The following is a 17,085-nucleotide window of genomic DNA, read 5'->3' on the forward strand; positions in this document are numbered from 1 at the left end:
GCATCTGGTGGGCCGCAGGTTCCCCACCCCTGCCTAAGCTCTATTTAGACCGGGGGTCAGCAAACTTACTGAACCCCGGGCCGGTGTCTCCAGCGCCGATCGCGCGGCGGGCCGGAGGGCGGGGGAGTGCGCGCCCATACGCGTGCACACACTCTATTTCCGGCGCACTTCCGGGTCAGAGGAACACCGGAAATAGCTTGTGCACATGTGCACGGGCCTCCTCCAACCTGGATGTGCACCGGAAATAACGCTTGTGCATGTGCACAAGCTACAGTCGTACCTCGGGTTACGTACGCTCCGGGTTACGTACTTTTCAGGTTACGAACTCCAGTAACCCGGAAGTGCAACCCGGAGCGCGCACAACGCGCGAATGCACAAAAATGTTCCGCGCAGTTCGTGCGTGCACAGACACGGTCGCACATGTGCAAACCACTACTTCCAGGTTTCTCGCACGCTTGTTCAGGTTGCATACTTTTCAGGTTACAAACTGTAACCCAGAACCAATTACGTATGTAACCCAGGGTACCACTGTATTTCCGGTGCTCTCTGACCCAGAAGTGGGCAGCCACGCCGCGCCACACTGGTAAGAGCAGGTGGCGGCAGCGGGCAGTGGGGGTCGTTGCGGGCTGGATAAATGAGTCCCTCGGGCCTTATCCAGCCCGTGGGCCTTAGTTTGGGGACCTCTGATTTAGACAATGCATCACCATCAGCAGCAGCAGGAGTGGGATTGCAGATGTTGGCCCTGCTGCTCCCTCCCCTCCCCCGCCACCCATGCATTCTTTTGAAGCTTAGAACAGCCTTGTAAAAGAGGCACATGGTGTGATTCCCCTCCCCTGCCATTGAATCCACTGATGTGTTGTCTGAATAGGGCAGGGGTCTCCAAACAAAGGCCTGCGGGCCGGATGCAGCCCGAGGGACTCAGTTATCCGGCCCGCAGCAATCCCTGCCACCCGCTGCCACCGCCCGCTCTTACCAGCACGGCACAGCTGCCCACTTCCAGGTTGGTGGAGCACCGGATATATCATTTCCGGCGCACTTCCGGGTCTGAGGAGACCCATGCGCACCCGCACAAGCTATTTCCGGTGCTCCGCCAACCCGGAAGTGTGCCAGAAATTACACTCGCGCATGCGCACAAGCTATTTGCCAACCCCTGGAATAGGGCTTCAGTAAGAATTTGGAACATCTTCCAGCATTTTGAACCGCTTAAATTAAAACAAGGGAAATTTATCATGTTACCTCCTCTGTTCAGAACAAGAATAAAAGAAGGACAGAGCTTGCTAAAGGGCCAAGCAGAGGGCAGCTTGGCTGTGTGACAGAGGTCGGGGGGGGGGAGAGAGAGGAAACACGCAACAAGTTTGTTTGGCCTTGTCCAGTTAAATGATTTTCGGGCTCATGTTTCTTCTAACCCTCTTGGCTCATGGACAAACATATATCAAGTGAGAGCGATCGGTGAAAATATGCTAACCAGAGTGTAAGGGGGGGGGGATAGACTAATTGCAGGGGTCAGCAAACTTTTTCAGCAGGGGGCCAGTCCGCTGTCCCTCAGACCTTGTCGGGAGCTGAACTATATATATATATATATTTGGGGTGGGGTGGGGTGAAGAACAAATTCCTATGCCCCACAAATAACCCAGAGATGCATTTTAAATTAAAGGACGCATTCTACTCATGTAAAAACACGCTGATTCCTGGACTGTCCATGGGCCGGATTTAGAAGGCGATTGGGCCGGATCTGGCCCCCAGGCCTTAGTTTGCCTACCCATGGACTAATGGGTGATGCTGCCACCAAATATGCCCCCCCCCGCACTTTCCATGAGACTTCCCAGCAAAGTCTCTGATCCCAAAGGACTTCCTTTTCCCCCTCTTCCTCCCCACCATATTTAGGAATGCCGACCCACTTTTCAGCCCACAAGTGGGGGCTCTTCTGCACAGAAGCAGTTCCTTCCACTTAGAAAACTGGCGTGCCAGGAAGAAGCCTTCTCGGAGGCATTTTCTGTTTATATTTTACAGACTCTCATTTGCAATCTTTTGAAGCTACCTCACGAAAGCCAGTGTGGCAAAGTGCCAAAGGGGAATAGCCGCAAGTCAGGAAGTACGGTTCAAATCTCACTTCTGCTATTTGGTGGCAATAAGTAGGTCATTTCCCTTTCAGCCTCGCCCTGCCCCACCCCCTATCTGCAATATGGGGGATGATAAAACTACCTTGCCGGTTTGTTGCAGGGATTATAAAAAGATACGATATGTGAAGCACTTGGACACGAGTGCTCTGTCAAAGTTACATGCCATTGTACCAAATTACTCAGAATATATTGGTGGAATTTTCATGGCCACCCAATCGACGTAGATGCACTAATTCCTAATGGTGTGTGCTCTGGAATCTTCACCCTTTATCTCAAGTACTTGTGCAAATTATTGCAATCAAAATAAATACATGCACCCCTCAGATATAAGCCTCCCCACCCACGTCTCTTGTCAGCTATATATTGTCTCGGCTCCAACATCCGCAGGTAAAGTTAATCAGTGTGGTGTAGTGGTTAAGAGCGGTGGACTCATAATCTGGTGAACCGGGTTCGCGTCTCCGCTGCTTCACTGGGTGACCTTGGGCTAGTCACACTTCTCTGAAGTCTCTCAGCCCCACTCACCTCACAGAGTGTTTGCTGTGGAGGAGGAAGGGAAAGGAGAATGTTAGCCACTTTGAGACTCCTTAGGGTAGTGATAAAGCAGGATATCAAATCCAAACTCTTCTTCTTCTTCTTCTTCTTCTTCTTCTTCTTCTTCTTCTTCTTCTTCTTCTTCTTCTTCATCTATGGTGCAAGAAGTGGGCTGAGTTCTGTAATCCAACGAACAGCCACACAACTCACTGCTCACCTTCTAAAATCCACTTTTACTTCCCCTGCCTGCAGGATATCCTACGAGAGGGTGACACAGACCATGACGGGGAGCTTAATTTCGAGGAATTTACCCGCTACCTCCAGGAGCGCGAACGCAAACTGCTGCTGATGTTTCACAGCCTGGACCACAACCATGACGGTATGAAGGCACCCCCAGCTGCTTCTAGCCCAACCTCTGCTGCAGCCTGGAATGGAAACTTATTTGCTCACTTATTCTTTTATTTACTTATGGCATGCTTACTCCATTCTTGAGGCCGAAAGGTTCTCAGGGAGGCTTACGAAAACCAGTTTTGTAAAGATGTTGCTACAAATACCCTTTAGACTCCTCTCAACTTGGCTGGTTTCCCTGAAACACACTTTCGCTTGCTGTGTTTCCTCCCAGAAGCATAAAGTGGCACGCATAGTACTCCCCTTCCCCAATTTCTCCTCACAACAACTTTGTGAGGTAGGCTATCCTCAGCGATGGTAACTGGCCCAAGTTGACCCTTGTTTGCTTCACAGCTGAGTACAGAATTGAGCGCTCCTTCAGACTGTTGTTTTTTGCAGGTATAATCCACAACATGCCATTGATGCAGTGGATTAGCGGTAGATTGACCCTGAACCATTCACCTATCATTTCACTTTGTGGGATGTTCTGCAATGTGTCCCCCCCCCCCCGCCCAGCATTACTGCGTTATCACTGCCTGGGGGGACGCTCTTGAGCTATGGGGCAAGAGAAGCGGAACAAAATACAATTTTTGGGGTATAAATAGTTACAGGCTTTCAGCAGGAATAATCTGTAATTTCAATAATTTTTATTATTTATACTCTGCCCATTTGTTTGGGTTGCCCCGGCCACTCTGGGTGGTATAGGATGTTATGACAGGAAACAAAGCTGCATGGTCGCCGTGAAACCTTTGCAGGTACAAAGAGTATTGAAAGTGGAATTGCATGTAACTGCCTGTTCCCATCCTGAGCACAAAACATTATGAGTGCACAAAGGAAAGGCTGGTCCTAATCTGAAAATTTAGTCTAACCTGTACACTAACTAAATCTATAATCATGCAAACATAATAATAATTTTATTGTCAATGTACAACCTGTGTACAATGAAATTAACTGAGCCTCTTCCCCCCCCCCCCACACACACAAACACTTACCGGTAATTTCATTGCACTCTGTGTGCTTGTCGCACAACACACCAACCCCAAAAGTCAATTGCACTATATTATTTTCCGTTCAGCAGCCTAAAACCCACAGATAGAAAGTGTTTTTTAGCCTGCTGGTACAACTGATTATACTCCTATATCTCCTGCCCCAGGGTAGAAGATTAAAGAGGTACTGGCCGGGGTGTGAATCGTCCCTGAGAATTTTTCTCGCTCTCCTAAGGCAATGATCCCTTGCAATGTCATCTAGCGGGCTCAGGAGACAGCCCATGATATTATGTGCTGTGTTCACCACCCTCTGTAAAGACTTTCTGTCTGTGGCCGTCAAGCCAACGTACCATGCTGTGATACACAATATGAGAGGACACTTTCTATTGTGGACAGGTAGAAGGAGGTCATCAATTGTTGTTTAACATTGTTCTCTCGCAAGACCCTGAGGAGATGAAGTCTCTGTTGCGCCTTCCTAACCACCTGAGTTATGTTGTTTTTCCAAGTGAGGTCTTCACTGAGGTAAACTCCCAGGAATTTAAAGGAAAAGACTCTCTCCACACAAGCCCCCCTCCCCCCCGATATACAACGAAATTAGTTCCCCACTCTTCCTCTGAAAGTCCAACACCATTGCCTTTGTCTTGCTAATATTTAGGTGAAAGTTATTCTCTAGGCACCATGTAGATGCTTTTGAACCCCCCCCCCACCCTGTACGCTGATTCATCTCCACCTGTAATTAGACCCATTATGGTAGTATCATCTGCAAACTTAATAACTGCAGTAGATGGATCAGATGAAATACAGTCATATGCATACAACGAGTACAGGATCCCTGTGGGGTGCCAGTGCTGAGCTTCAGGGAGGTAGATGTAAACACTCACCCTTTCCCAACCCTTCCTGTTTCTCCCACAACAGACTGGGTAGACCCCTCCCTGGCTAACTCCCCTCCCCCCTTTGTTTTCAATAAGTGTGGTTCTGATTTATTTTAATTAAAAATAAATAAAATGCCAGGAACTCATCAGTTAAGTGTAACCACATTTTAAATTGTGGCCAAATAGTCTCTGGCCGACGGTAAAGGTAAAGGGACCCCTGACAATTAAGTCCAGTCGCGAACGACTCTGGGGTTGTGGTGCTCATCTCACATTACTGGCCGAGGGAGCAGGCGTACAGCTTCCGGGTCATATGGCCAGCATGACTAAGCCGCTTCTGGCGAACCAGAGCAGCGCACGGAAACTCTGTTTACCTTCCCGCCGGAGCGGTACCTATTTATCTACTTGCACTTTTGACGTGGTTTTGAACTGCTAGGTGGGCCGGAGCAGGGACCGAGCAATGGGAGCTCACCCCATCGCGGGGACTGGCTGATGGTGGTTGAAAGTAAAATATTTTAGAATTGAATCCTGCCATCTACAGGGCTATACCGGTCACGAGGAGGTTCATCGACTACTCTTCCCCTCCGCCTGGGCCCCCCCACCCCAATCCTGGAACAAGAAGACCTAACTGCAAAGCTCCCCATTTCCTTTCAGCCTATCATGAGCTTAACTCAGTTTGCACGAGCTTCCCCACGCCAACTCCAGATAGTGTGCCTTAAAATGCGGGTCGTTCTGTGCAGGGACCAGTGAAGGGACGTGGATCGAATAATGACCATGGTGTGCTCCTATAACTTCCTCCATTTGGGACTCACTTGTGCTAGCTGCATGTCAGAAAAGATGGAGGCGCAGGGATAAGATCGTAGGAATTTATGTTCCGTGAGGCTGAAGAGAGCCGGGAAGTGCCTGTTCTGTTCTGCAGCCTTGAATAAAGGATGTCTGTTTGACGGCTCCAAGACAAAATCCAGGCATGGCTGGCCTCCCTCCTTGGCAATCTCTGCCCCAAGGAGTGGGTGGCCTTGCCTCCTGCAGCTCTTCCCAATTCCTACCATATGACTGTAAATGATAGATGCACGAGACGCTCCCGAATGCCAGACTCTGCACGGGTGCCTTTCCCTCCCATTCTGGCCTAGTCAGAATGAACTCCCAGGGCTGTGTCTTATACTCTGAGGCATAGCGCATGATCCTTGTGGAAGCCAGGAGAGGAGAACCTTCTTCAGCTTGAGGGACACATTCCCTTCTGGGCACCAAATGCCTGTGGTGCGCAGGACCAGAGGCAAAAGTAGGCAAAGCCAGAAATGTCAATTTTCCTTTGTACCAGATGGCTAGTTTCTGCACATGCTCCTCAAGTTTGGCCCTGAACATTTTGCCGCTAGAGGCAAACCAAAAAAATGCTGGGGGGGCACTGTTAGCTAGTCATGTGCCCACTCTTATGCCTCTGCCCCCTGCCATGCGGCAGAGGGCAAAGGAGGAGGGGACGAGAAACACAGACGGCGGATCTGCCACTTCCTCCAGCTTTCTGAAACCTGCTGCCCTGAAGCAACTGCCTCACCTTGCCTCATGGGTGGGCCGGCCCTGTCCTCAAGCAAGAGGCAACATCAGATTTCAAGGACTCAAGGATGGTGCAAAGCTGAGGCACGTGACCTGGGAAGATAGGGTGTGTGAGGGAGGAAGAGTCCTGAGGGAGCAGCTAGAGAGGCTCAGAGGGCCTCATCTGACCCCTCAGGCCCAAGGTTGCCATCATTAGTGGAGGTTCCAAAGGGACTGATCCAACTTGGGGACTGGTTGATTTAGCAAGTCATCTTAGAGCTGGCTCATGTCTGGCCCTGGAATCAAAGTCCTCTGTATGGCGGGGGCATGACAGCAAGCCCCGAACGTGCCGCATTCTTCCTGCCGCCACCCTCCACAAATAGGGCAGAGGGATACAGAGGCCTCAATCATACACCTGGAGACTTTGTGTGCCTCATCAGTATTTACTGTGGAAGACAGAGCAGGTGGAAGGTGGATCACATGAGTGAAGCTAATATTTGTACAGGGACTTTGGTGTGTGTTCACCTTGCGCTGAGAGGGTGGTGTATGACCGTAAGCTTTGAGTTGCTCCCAGACTTGGCCAAGCAAGGAATCTACATGTGGAGAGAGAGGGAGAGAGAGAGAGAGGGAGGGAGGGAGTGTGTGTGTGTGTGTCTAAGCCAAGTATCTGACCCTCTGGCTGAGTCTGCTTCTGCTTCATGTTACAGCCGCCATGTGAAGCCACATTGAATGGCTGTATGCAGCACAAAGAGTGGACTTCCACTTGGATTGATTCCCACTTCTCCATAGAATAAGACCCCCCTCCATATACTGTACAGGATGACCACCACATGGGGACAGAAAATGCCCTAAGAAATTTCCATATGCTAATCAACAATGTGTCAAGTGATGCTTGAGGAGATGAGAGAAGGGCTATTGGTTGCAACAGGGTTGGGGGTCACGGCTACACTCTTCACAATTCACAACTGCATGGCAATGATCTTTTTTATGAAATGGAAATTGTCATGGGGCCATGGGGATTATATGTGTTCCTAATACTCTGGGGGGTCTTCCTTCTTAGCCTCCCCCCCTTGGTCTGATTATGATTTCATGTAAAGTGTTACAGCTTGGGTTCACAGCTGTTGTTGTTGTTTAGTTGTTTAGTCGTGTCTGACTCTTCGTGACCCCATGGACCACTGTCTTCCACTGCCTACCGCAGTTTGGTCAAACTCATGTTAGTAGCTTCGAGAACACTGTCCAACCATCTCATCCTCTGTCGTCCCCTTCTCCTTGTGCCCTCCATCTTTCCCAACATCAGGGTCTTTTCCAGGGAGTCTTCTCTTCTCATGAGGTGGCCAAAGTATTGGAGCCTCAGCTTCAGGATCTGTCCTTCCAGTGAGCACTCAGGGCTGATTTCCTTCAGAATGGATAGGTTTGATCATCTTGCAGTCCATGGGACCCTCAAGAGTCTCCTCCAGCACCATAATTCAAAAGCATCAATTCTTCGACGATCAGCCTTCCTTATGGTCTGATCGCCGAAGAATTGATGCTTTTGAAAAACCAGCCTTGCCTTTTGAAAAGCTGCTTGGCAGGCAGACATTATGCAGGTGAAGCTTTCACAGGCACTGAGGGGCAAAGCTTCGCTGTTAAAAGGCAGGGGAGGAGAAGAGGCAGCATGAAAAAACCACCACTGGCTATCCTGCTGCTTCTGAATCAGACCCCCTTTAGAGCACAGGGTAGACTTGAAAGGTGGGCTGTTCAACGTAGCAGATGGCGGGTGAATGTTTGGGACAAAGCCAAAAGCTTGGAGAGAGCACAAACTCACTGAGTCAGTGAGCGCTGCAAATCTCCTTCCCGCATCTAGTACAATCAGTTCAAAAACTATTCCGTTTCTTCCAAAACATGTCTGAAGGGGGCTTGTTTCAACAAGATGCCCACCTGCATCTCCTGTTCGGCGAGTCTTCCTGCCTAACCAGAATTCCAGGGAGAGGGCCAGAAGCCATAAATGGGCAGTTTTGTCTACTTGGAGATAGGAAAAGCCCCCCAGGCCCATGTAGTCAAGCACCCTGTTGTCACAGTGGCCAACCAGATGCCTAAGGCAGCAGCCATTCCCCCACTTGTGATTCTTGACAACTGGTATACCAGGCACGTCCAACAGGTAGATAGTTATCTACTAGTAGATCACTGGGTGTCCGTGGTAGATCACTGGCTCCCCCCAAAGAAGCTCAACAAGTTTGGCTCCCCTAAAAGAAGCTTTCCCCCTCCCTAAATAAAGTTCAACAACTTTTCCTGAACCCCCTAAAAAAGGGGGTAGATCACTGCCAGTTTTTAACTCTGTGAGTAGATCGCAATCTCTTGGGAGTTGGCCACCCCTGTATACAGCCACAGAGGTTACAAGCCACTGATAGACTTGTTCTCCATTAATCTGTCTGTTCCTTTAAAAAAAAAACACACAACCCAAAAACACAGGTTTAAAGACTCATAGGAGACGGGGGTGGGGGTGGGGAGGCACAGCTCAAAAGACTTATTGAAACAAGCCTTTGTCCCATTATTAAATAAATCATAAGCCCAACTGATCCCACCTGTCCTGCTGTGACCTTGCAACTCTTGGCTAACTCTGCAATATGCAGTAGACACCTATAATATTGCCCAGTTGGAAAGAAACAGAAGAAAGGCATCAGAATGAAAAAACGGGGGAGGGCAAGAGCACAGAGAACAACTGACTGTTCCTTTAAATATACAAAAAGCTTGTCTACTACTTGTGGTGACCCTGATGTTGGGAAGGATGGAGGGCACAAGGAGAAGGGGACGACAGAGGATGAGATGGTTGGACAGTGTTCTCGAAGCGACTAGCATGAGTTTGGCCAAACTGCGAGAGGCAGTGAAGGATAGGCGTGCCTGGCGTGCTCTGGTCCATGGGGTCACGAAGAGTCGGACACGACTGAACGACTGAACAACAACTACTACTACTACTACTTGTGGGGTCACTCATCAGACTCTCAGACCCTCCAAGTGTCCCTGTTTTCCAAGGACTGAGTGAAGCCATCCTGGTTTCTGATTTGATAGTAGAATGTCCTACTTTTCCTTAGGATGTCCCTATTTTCATTGGAGAAATGTTGGAGGTATGGAGTTATTCAGCCCCCCCAAGCCGTCAGAAGGCAATCCTGTATAGGGAAGTTTTTTTTTAATGTTTCATTGTGTTTTTATATATGTTGGAAGCTGCCCAGAGTGGCTGTGGCAACCCAGTAAGATGTGTGGGGTTATAAATAGCAAAATTATCATGATGGAATGGGACGTCCCTGTTTTCATTGGACAAATGTTGGAGCGTATGGACTCTGTGCACAGAGGCAGCTTGTTGCTTTGAAGAAAGTTGGAAGTGGTTTTGGGAAAAGTTTTGCTTCCCTCTTTCAAACTGCTTTCAACCGAAGAAACTATGGCCAGGCTCCCAGCCTAAACTAACAACCATAATGTGGATAATCATCTTGTTTCGTTTCCCGGAGATGTTTTGGTTTTGGCCCAAATCCAAATGAAGGCTATTAAAGATCCATTAACCAGCAGTCATTCAACCCCATCCTGCAGTAGTTTGAGGATTTCTCATTGCCCCATGCCCTTTGTGGTTATCCAGTGTACATTTGTGTGTGTTTACATTTGTGTGGAGGCAACCGTAGGCTGAAAATTGCTAGAGAAGGCAGCTCTCTCTAAAGCTAGGTTCCAAAAATATGCGTGCTGCTGCTTGTTGGACTTAACAATATGGAGAAACAAAAACTAGAAGAATCCAGTAGATTTAGATGCAGACATGGCAGACATTTTTCCTGCCTTTAAAGCTTTGAGCCTAGACAACTGCAAGAAGGTTATTCAGGGCTGCCCTAGATGACTGTTCAGAAACTTCAACCAGTGTATAACACCCTGGATGTTCTCCAGAGCCTGAACCTGAGCATCTTCCAGAACACTGGCGTGCACTTTTATTAGGACTCAAAAGTTTAAACAATTAGTCAGTTAACCTAACTGAGCTAAAACTTAGGTGACTAAAAAGATTCCTCTGATTAATCAGGAAGCAGCCTTTATGTTGTCATTGTTAGATTTAATATATATCCTTCATACTAATGTCCCATATATTATTGTTTGAAGCCAACCACAAATGCAAAGCCACTAATGCAAAACCAATAACACATTAATAAGGAATTTTCAGGTAGATAGGGGGGAAATACTTGATTCCTTGGGATAGCTCTGTTTATAGAGGATGAAACTCTAAATCTCAGGGTTGCTGTGGGTTAGAGCCCCACCAGAAGCCTTCTTATTGGGTATTTCAAACCATGAAATCCCTAGAGAGGACAGATCAGTCTTTATGTATGCCACAACAGCTGCAAGAATACTATTGGCAAAAAACTGGAAGACAGAGGATTTACCAACGATCGAAGAATGGCAGATGAAAGTAATGTACTATATGGAACTTGCTGAACTGACTGGGAAACTCCGAGACCAGAGGGACGACGCGGTGGAGAAAGATTGGACTAAATTTAAAGTATATTTAAAGAAATATGTTAAAATCAGTATTTAAAAATAAGCAGGAATGAAACAGTTATGCTCCAGATTTAAAAGTTAGATAAGATGTATTAACTAGTTGAAATAATGTTAAGATTATTAAATAAGATAGGGTGATTAGGGTAATAAATATGAGAATAGAAAAAAGGTTAAGAAATTACTAAAGATGATTTATAAGGAAAGCAGACGGAGAGGATGAGAGGAAGTCAAACTACAATGTTATAAAGATAGTTAGAAAGGTTTAAATAAGTGTTTTTGTGTTGTATTTTTGTTATATTGTTTTTGTTTGTTCGTTTGTAATGTTTCGTTTGTATTTTTCTTAAAAAACTAATAAATTTTTGATTAAAAAAAAAAAAAGAGCCCCATGCTGGGCAAAAAAATTCTTGCATTTCAGAAGGGTTGACTACATGACTCCTGTCCCTTCCAGCTCTACAATTCTATGATTCTATGAACTCTACGATTCTATGACCCACTATTTTCCAGAGTTTAGGAAATCGCTTAGTGAAATACGGTATTGAGCTTTCTGCACTCTAATGGAGGGCCAAAAGAACTCTTACAAACTCAGCCCAACAAATCCCTGTTGTGCTTGTATTAGACAACGTCCACCTGCATTTAGTAAAACAGCGGTGTCTTACAAACAGTGTGTTTTCTGTAGCTTAAGGTCAGGCTTTTAATATGCTATATTGCAAAAGATCTAAATCCTGGCCCACATTCTGCCAGAGAGGCGCTGCTTGCCAAGATGTACACAGCACATGCATTTATTCTGTCCTCTGCTCACCTCTGGCCAAACAGGCTTTGCAGGTTTTTGAAACTATACAGAACCTATTCAACAAGGGCAAAAGTAGAACCAGTGAGCAGGGCTCCCTCTTTTAAACTACCTTGAAATCTCTATAAAACAAGGACATGTGCAACCCCCCCCCCCGGGGGGGGGACTATGTCTAGGAGCAAGCACATTTCAGAGGCTGAAAGCATGCAAGGAAAACACACTTTAATACTCAGAATAATACATTTTGTGCTACCAAAGTTCTGATACACTAGTCTTTCCAATCTCTTGAGGAAATGTGTTCATTCTTAATGAAATGGTTAAGTGACCTCTCTCTTGTACAAGAACATCCAGCTTTTCCATTTCAACCACACACTGTGCTTTCTTCAAGCATTTGGAAGCCTTGGGGAGAGCACTTCGTTTTGTTGTCTCTTACTAAAGCAACATACAGGGGCAGCTGTATAATAAACACATCACCTGCGGGCATTAATACTGTTCTGTATCTGCAGAAAGTTCCTGAGCATGCCCATTTTCTGGTTTTGCTTGCATCCGAAGCAGCGATGGGAAGCCCTCGGTCCTCCAGCTGGTGTTAGACTCTTACTCCCATCAGCCCCAGCCACTACAGCCAATTGTCAGGAATGATGGGAGTTGCAGTCCAACTTTATAGGGCGGGCTAACTGAAATACCCACATTGGCTCCCAGTACATTTCCGAGCACAATTCAAAGTGTTGGTGCTGACCTTTAAAGCCCTAAACGGCCTCAGCCCTGTAGACCTGAAGGAGCGTCTCCACCCCATTGCTCAGCTCAGACACTCAGGACCTCTTCTGAGGGTCTTCTGGCAGTTCCCTCACTGTGAAAAGTGAGGTTACAGGGAACCAGGCAGAGGGCCTTCTCGATAGTGGCGCCAGCCCTGTGGAACGCCCTCCCACCAGATGTCAAAGAGATCAATAACTATCTGACTTTTAGAAGACATTTAAATGTTTGATGTTTTATCGTGTTTTTAATACTCTGTTGGGAGCCGCCCAGAGTGGCTGGGCAAAACTCAGCCAGATGGGTGGGGTAATAATAATAATAATAATAATAATAATAATAATAATACTTTATTTATTTATTTATTCATTCATTCATTCATTCATTCTCTAAAGCTTTCTTCGTTGCCTGGTACCCTCTTCTGACTATGCTTATTGCTTTATGCCCCCACGTTAGTAATAGTCCTCTCCGTAAATATTGGAGAGGGTCTTTTCCAGAACTGTAGGAGGCTTCCTTCTTTCTCCTCTGGCGATGGCACCCCCTTGCACCCCTTCTGTAGCCCTCTCTGTCTCTCTTCCAGGTGGGGCGCCAGCAGGGGGCTCGGTGTGGGAATCCCGAAGGCTGGTATGGCTGACTGTATGGTGTCTTCCCTCCCCCCCCTTCTTATAGCATGCACCCCTGAGCCAGCTACCAAACTGCTACCCCTTCACCCACCCACTTCCACCCCTTCAAGAAATCCCTCAAAACTCACTGGGTCCTTTTGTGCTTCCGCAGGTCTGCAGCCCAGGAAGCTCAGGGCACATCTCACTTCCTCCCATCGGGGGACCCCGTAGAACCCTCTTGCCTCCCCAGCTTCTCCTAACCCACCAGTAGCTTAAGATGCACCCTGGCTCCTCCAGACAGACTGACCCTCTTTCCTTCTGTGCTTGTGCTGCAGGCCACATTGACGTGTCCGAGATCCAGCAAACCTTCCACAGCCTCGGCGTTTACATCTCCCTGCAGCAAGCGGAGAAAATTTTGCACAGGTGAGGCTGCCACTCCCTTGCTTTGAACTCCCACCTCCCTGACCCCCTCCCCAGTCCCAGTGTGCCCCTAGCCTACACTGGTTTCCCCTCCTCCAGACTCACTCTACTCTGTTTTGTGTCTGTCGCAGCATAGACAAGGATGGCACCATGACCATTGACTGGCATGAGTGGCGAGACCACTTCCTCCTCAATCCGTTGGAGAACATGGAGGAGATCGTATACTACTGGAAGCACTCAACGGTAAACCAGTTTCCTAGTCCTCTCCAGACCTGAGGTTGTTCTGCTCTCCACCCTGATTCCTTGATTCCTGAACATGGAGAAAATAGAGTTTTATGAATGGAGATTGCAAGAATGGAGTTATATATATGTGTGTGTGTGTGTGTGTGTGTACATACACACACACACACACACACTCACACTGGCAGAGGAACAGGGGTGCGGAGGAACCGCACCGCCCCCGGCGACACAATCCTGGTGGGGTGCCATTGCGGCTGCCCCCAGGATGCACGCGTGCCCCTGGGGGCAGCGCGCCACACCCCCGGGACGCACGCCACGCCCTCTGGGACGCGCGCCAGCCACGCCCCGTCTGCTCTCCGCCCCCCGCCAAAGCTTGAGGCTCCACCACTTTGTGTGTGTGTGTGTTGTTTAGTTGTCTTAGTCATGTTCTACTCTCCGTGACCTCATGAACCAGAGCATGCCTTGGAAACTCACTTTCTTCTCAAAGCTTCTCCTTTTTCATGTCCATAGAGTTTTCTTGGCAAAATACTGGAGTGGTTTGCCAGTTCCTTCTCCTGGTGGATCACATTTAGTCTAAACTGTCGGCTATGACCTGTCCGTCTTGGGTAGCCTTGCACGGCATAGCTCATAGCTTCTTGGAGTTATTCAAGCCCCTTTGCCACAAGAAGGCAGTGTATGAATATTCTCTCCTAGAAGGCTGTATATTAAAAATATTTTGTGAGGCCCATCACTCACATATATGAATGAGAATAGTTGGCATTCAGTTTGGATTTCATTGGGCTGAGTGATGGGCCTCACAAAATATTTTTAATATACAGCCTTCTAGGAGAGAATATTCATACATTCCAGGTAGAGGCTTTAGTGGGGGGGGTTTTAAATGGATTTTCTCAGCTGAGAAGGCAAATAAAGGAATAGACCTTACAATCTCTGGTAACCTGTCCCCAAGTTGGTGTTGTTGTATTAGATCAGGGGTCAGCAACCTAAGGCCCAAGGGCCACAAGTGGCCCATGGGGTCATTTAACCGGCCCATTGACCCCCTCCGCCCGCTCGGGGAATCCGCTGCCTGCTTGGTTGGCTCCCATGCGCCGTGCTAAACCAGCATGCAGCAGAGCGGGGACTGCCTTCCACGGCGCTGCCCGGCTTCCCATGGAAGCTCCTGCAGCCCATGGGAAGCTGTGCACAGCTCCTCCGCACCAGAAGGAGCGCCGGAAATAGTGTTTGCATGTGTGTGCGTGCACACTCCGGCCCACCACGGCGTCTGCGGGACCATGAAGCAGCCCAAGCCACAAAAACTTTGCCGACCCCTGTTTTAGATAATGAGGTCTATTAACTATGTGTATTGCCACCCAGGGCTTTTTTCAGGGAGCCAACTCCCAATCCATCCAAATTCCTCCACCCAGAAAACAGACACAGAGAGAGTCTGCCGGAAAGCTCAGGAAAGGTGCCAGAGTGTTCTGGGTGGAAAAAAAAGCCCTGTTGCCACCCATTCCCACCTGGGCAAAGTTGCAGAGAAATGACATCAAGCTAGATTCCTGGCAGCATCCTATAGGGTTGATTGACGAATAAACAAAGCACAAAGTATAAAACACAAATCACCGTCTCAGTGGAACCAGTTACTATTAATACTGACAAGCCAAGAACTAATTATCATGGCACCTCTGAGAGATATGGCATCATTTGGCCACATGTTCGGTAATAATAATAATAATAATAATAATAATTTATTATTTGTACCCCGCCCATCTGGCTGGGTCTCCCCAGCCACTCTGGGCGGCTTCCACCAAACATTAAAATACATTTAAAATATCACAGTTTAAAAACTTCCCTAAACAGGGCTGCCTTCAGGAATTTTCTGAATGTCAGGTAGTTGTTTATTCCCTTGACTTCTGACGGGAGGGCGTTCCACAGGGCGGGTGCCACTACCGAGAAGGCCCTCTGCCTGGTTCCCTGTAGCTTTCCTTCTCGCAGTGAGGGAACCGCCAGAAGGCCCTCGGCGCTGGACCTCAGTGTCCGGGCTGAATGATGAGGGTGGAGACGCTCCTTCAGGTATACAGGACCGAGGCCGTTTAGGGCTTTAAAGGTCAGCACCAACACTTTGAATTGTGCTCGGAAACGTACTGGGAGCCAATGTAGATCTCTCAGGACCGGTGTTATGTGGTCCCGGCGGCCCCTCCCAGTCACCAGTCTAGCTGCCGCATTCTGGATTAATTGCAGTTTCCGGGTCACCTTCAAAGGTAGCCCCACATAGAGCGCATTGCAGTAGTCCAAGCGGGAGATAACTAGCGGTAATAGATTTATTAGCTCCCTTGAGGAAAAGACTCAAAAAGGTCTCTAGGGATCAGCTAGGAAACCTCCTCGTAAGAAGATAATTACGTGTTCGCTAACGTCTAGCCAGCAGCACTGGGAACCCAGGTCCAGGGTTATCGGTGGAAGAAAGGGGCAGTTCAAGAGCAGGAACCAGGACTAGTAAGGTGGAGAGGGATGTCCTTTGCTCCTAGCAGATGTTGACGTAGTGTGCAGGATTGGGCCCATAGTCAGGACTCCTGGCTTTGTTCCGGTAAACATTTTGACAGGAGAAGTGGTTCTCTTGGGTATTACTGCAGAGTCACTGCATCCAGGGAGGGAGGGAGGGCAGTGCGGTGGGGGCGGGCCGCCCCGGGTGTCACCACTGGGGGGATGAGAAAATGCTGGGTGGCACTCACCGCAGGGCCTGCAGCACCCGAGCCACATGTCTCTCCTGGCTTGGGTGCGCGCGGGCTCCACACTGTCCAAACGGTCTGCCCGCTGCCTCCCCCTCCCAGCTTTAAGGAAGCTGAGTGGGAGGAGGTAGACAGACTCCGGAGGCCCCACAGTGCACCCCGCCCCTATAGGCAGCTCGCCCCACCTCTAGGCACACCGCCACATGCACCCGAAAGACTTCCTCCACCGCTGACTGCATCCTCTGTCACTGTCGAGAGCCAGTGTGGTGTAGTGGTTAAGAGTGGTAGACTCGTAATCTGGTGAACCGGGTTCGTGTCTCCGCTCCTCCACATGCAGCTGCTGGGTGACCTTGGGCTAGTCACACTTCTCTGAAGTCTCTCAGCCCCACTCACCTCACAGAGTGTTTGTTGTGGGGGAGGAAGGGAAAGGAGAATGTTAGCCGCTTTGAGACTCCTTCGGGTAGTGATAAAGCGGGATATCAAATCCAAACTCTTCTTCTTCTTCTTTCCAAAAGGATCCCCAGGGCTCAGAACAATCTGGGGCGGCATGTTATGTTCTGTTAAGTCAGAGTTGGTGGTGGTGGGAAACACATTGAGGTTTTATTACATTCAAGGAGTAAGTATATCAAACTTGTGAAATACAGAAATAAACCTATGGACCTCTGGGTGT

General features: G+C 48.5%; 1 protein-coding gene across 1 annotated transcript in view; it reads left to right on the forward strand.

Annotated features, from left to right (window-relative positions):
• Nucleotides 1–17,085, forward strand: part of LOC117060698 (calcium-binding mitochondrial carrier protein SCaMC-3-like) — a 49,577-nt gene that overhangs the window by 14,493 nt on the left and 17,999 nt on the right. The window contains exons 2-4 of the mRNA XM_033173156.1: nucleotides 2,904–3,030; nucleotides 13,392–13,479; nucleotides 13,608–13,719. Of these exons, the coding sequence (XP_033029047.1) occupies nucleotides 2,904–3,030; nucleotides 13,392–13,479; nucleotides 13,608–13,719 (327 nt within the window). The remainder of the gene's footprint in view (nucleotides 1–2,903; nucleotides 3,031–13,391; nucleotides 13,480–13,607; nucleotides 13,720–17,085) is intronic.

This window comes from Lacerta agilis, chromosome 16 (assembly GCF_009819535.1).
Source record: "Lacerta agilis isolate rLacAgi1 chromosome 16, rLacAgi1.pri, whole genome shotgun sequence".
Taxonomy (NCBI): Eukaryota; Metazoa; Chordata; class Lepidosauria; order Squamata; family Lacertidae; genus Lacerta; species Lacerta agilis.